Here is a 3438-nt window from a genome sequence, read left to right as displayed (position 1 = left end):
AAATGTTTTTTCTGTTGTGACTTTAAATGTTACTGCTGTTATATAAGCAACTGCATGCTCTGATCGATGCTTTAATCTGAATGCTTGAGCAATTTTGTCATTCCATTAGTTGAAAATAGATGCTGCTGAAAAAAGATCAAACATAAGTTGACTTTTTCCCTGCTAATGGACAAATAAAGGATCATCTCATCTTTACCTATTTTCACTATTGGGGTGCTATAATCTTTGTGAATTTGTTTTGGGGAAACAAACACATTACAGTCCTTTTTTAAGGGACAACACCCAGTTTAAATTTAGAAAAAGCGTATCTGTTTTTGTTGTAATATTAAATTTGTACATGTTTTCACACCTTTTTACTATTTTTGTTGTACTTATACAATTGTATTTTTTTTTAGCTTATTTATATGTTGTTTTAATCTTATTGATAAATAATCAAGCCTTGTTTCTTTTACATCTTTTCCCAATGACTTTTTAAGTCTAATACACTTAAAATCACCTGTTGTTAAAGGGTCCTCTACTATATAAAGTTGCCTTGTTTTTACACAACAATCAATATCAATTAACTCCAAATCCCAAATTCGTAACATATAAGCAGACAGTCTATACCTTAAATATTAAAATAAAAATGTTGTAGGATCATGCCAAAGATAAATGTCTGTGTAACTGTTCAGACAAAATGTGATGAAGCTTGAGAAGTCCAAATGCACCGTATATGTGGAGCTCACTGATTAATTCAGGCAGAAATCACATCACACAAGTAGTTATTTATTTAATCAGCTGACAGTACTTTTAAAAAAAAAAGGAAAGGATTATTTGGTGTGCTCTAGTGCATCAGTTGTCTGAGGTGGATTCATATATGAAGAGGAATAAAATCACACTTCAGTACAGTCATCAGCTTTCTCCTTACAATCTATTGATACAGAAATACTCAAAAGTAACTAAAGTGCTATTTGTGAATCCCCTGAGTTTTAAATGAAATGCGCGTTATTAAATTCACAGTTTGGCAAATGTGAACCTCACTGAAGGCAGTTATATAGAGCTAACTCAGCAACTTGTGTGACAGTCTATTGGTCATTATACACTTCAACACCTGATTCATTTGGCACAAAAAGATGCGATGAGGGTTTGACACTAAACACTGTAAACACAAACACTCCCATGTGATCTGGTCGGACTCGGAAGAGTCCCCACAATCTCCCAGGAGTCCAGCTCAGGGTCATATTTCTCAATGCTTTGCAGATAAGTCCCTTTTGAATACGAGTATCCCCCTGTTACATAAATACAACCATTTATTACCACAGCCCCACACTCCATCCTCCTCTCCTTCATCACTGATATTGGTCTCCATTCGTCTCTCTCTGTGTCATAGCAGTCTGCGATAGTCGTCTGTCCACCCACCAAATAAAGCTTGTTGTCGAGAGACACTGAACACAGCCCGTACTCTGAAAACAGAAAATTTCAAATTGGGATAAAATATTCAGTACATTTTTATTCCTATCTACTTTTATTTTTCTCATACCTGGATGTGGACTTATTGTGCTGATACTCCACTGATCGACATCGGGCCTGTAGACTTGGATTTTTTCATATGTGCAGTTCCCTCTGTACCCATAGTGACCTCCAGTGACATAGATTTTGTCTCCCATTACACAGGCAGTGGCATTTCCTACACCTGCAAAAGAAAAAGAGGTTATAGGCATCATTTAATCAGTCATTCATATCGATAAATATTAATGACTCAAAGGTCCAGTGTGTAGGATTTACAGATATTTAGCAGTTAGGCTTCAGAATTGAAACTTCTCCCATATGCAAAGTGTGCAGGACAGAGGTAGAAACCTGTGTCTACTAAGCCATATCTGGCTCTTAAACCAATTTGCAGTTGCTACACAGGGAGCAACTGCAGATTCATTACAAACAGCTACTAAACTGACCCTTTAGTTCATCAATACATATCATGTATCGCTTAATGTTCTGCATACCTTGGATCATTTTAGCCAAAGGGAACCATTTCTTTTTCAGAGGATCATAATATTCTGTCTCCTGCTCTGGAGCTCCTCCCCTGTATCCACCGATGGCATAAATACAGCCATGCAGGGCCACAGAACAGTGGTAGTATCTAGGTGTGATCATGGGGCAACCCTCGGTCCATTCATCGTAGTCACAGTTATAAACAGAAACTGTGTCCAGAGCCTCAACGGTGTTTGTCCTGTAGCCACCTGTCACATATATATTTGCTCCAAGTAAACTGACGCTGTAGCTCTCTCTTGTGTGGTCAGGCATGTCTTTTCCTTGCACCCAAGTGTTGCTGATAGGATCCCATATGTGCACCTCACAAAGAGGGTGCCAGTAGTATCCACCGATGATGTACATACTAGAAGACATTTTTCTGCTTGCACACATCTCCTTGTTATTAGATTGTAAAGCCTGAACGATCATAGATTTAAATTTGCCTTCACTGTTCAGCAAACATCGTCTGTGTACCTCTAAAGTAGTCTTGAAGTAAATCTCATCCAGTTCCAGATGGATGGAGCGCAGCAACTCCTCAGCACAGTGAACACGATTATCCAAGTCATGGGTCACCCATTTGGCTACAGCATCTATTAACACTTCATCCCTCTGCACGGTGAGGCTCTGAGCAGCCAAAACGGCTCTCGTTCTCTCATGATCCAGCTCCAAGAACTCGTCCTGCTGAATGATCTCTGTGAACTTGCTCAGCATCAATCTGCGGGCCGCCCTCTCCAGACCGGCACACAGGTGCAGCTCGGCAAAAGCATGCATCCCGAGGCAGTTGTCCACATCCAGGAGGCGAATGAGAAACTCCTCACATGCTTGTTTCACAGATATGAACTGCAGTAGATCCGCAGCCTCCAGCAGGCTCTGCACATTGCTCTCAGTGATGCACACCTGAGCTGTGTACACGTAGTTCACCAGAGCACCCAGGACCCCGCAATCGACCCCAGTGAGTTTGATGACACTGTTTGACCTCTCCCTCATGTCAGCTGTGAACATGATTTTGAAATAGGAGCTGCGGGCTGACAGCAGGGCCTTGTGGCAGTGAAACACCTGTCCAGAGTCTCCACATTGTAGAGCAACATCGGTGAACAGGCCACTGATGTAGAAATGCCGGAGAGCATCCAGAAGCTCAGCTGGGTGGTCACCATCACAGAAGTCGTATGTGTAGATTTCACCTTGTTTATGTGACATCGTATCTGTGGAAAATACATGAAAATATGACAGCGAGCTACTGTATTTAACCCTTTGAAACCTGAGCAAATTGATCTGATATCTTTCAGAAACATAGGGAAAAGGGCAATGATCTACTTGCCAAGAAATGTCCCTCAAATTGCATGAAATTCATAAAGAAATAAAAAAGATGACAGCAAATGACCTAAAAATTAGTTGTTGTTGTTTTTTTTAATAAAAAAAGGGGGGTGTATT

General features: G+C 40.3%; 1 protein-coding gene across 1 annotated transcript; it reads right to left on the bottom strand.

Annotated features, from left to right (window-relative positions):
- Positions 1-752: 752 nt before the first annotated feature.
- On the bottom strand, positions 753-3204 carry klhl23 (kelch-like family member 23). Its single transcript, XM_042483572.1, has 3 exons — positions 1980-3204; positions 1520-1672; positions 753-1442 (listed from the first exon to the last, which is right to left on the bottom strand). Exons 1-3 carry the CDS (start codon positions 3202-3204, stop codon positions 1132-1134), a joined length of 1689 nt encoding a protein of 562 aa, XP_042339506.1. The 3' UTR covers positions 753-1131.
- Between the last annotated feature and the right edge of the window lie 234 nt (positions 3205-3438).

This window comes from Plectropomus leopardus, unplaced genomic scaffold, assembly GCF_008729295.1.
Source record: "Plectropomus leopardus isolate mb unplaced genomic scaffold, YSFRI_Pleo_2.0 unplaced_scaffold9768, whole genome shotgun sequence".
In the NCBI taxonomy this organism is placed as follows: domain Eukaryota; kingdom Metazoa; phylum Chordata; class Actinopteri; order Perciformes; family Serranidae; genus Plectropomus; species Plectropomus leopardus.
The sequence above is the reverse complement of the archived record's forward strand: the minus strand, read 5'-3'. Positions and strand labels throughout refer to the sequence as shown.

Bases quoted from the DNA above. Each gene is read 5' to 3' on its own strand.
- klhl23 (XM_042483572.1), bottom strand. From the start codon at position 3,204: ATGTCACATAAACAAGGTGAAATCTACACATACGACTTCTGTGATGGT. The intron at 1,673-1,979 runs GTATGCAGAACA...TTTCTTTTGCAG, and splicing joins TTTGGCTAAAATGATCCAAG to GTGTAGGAAATGCCACTGCC. The intron at 1,443-1,519 runs GTATGAGAAAAA...TTCTGTTTTCAG, and splicing joins CACAATAAGTCCACATCCAG to AGTACGGGCTGTGTTCAGTG.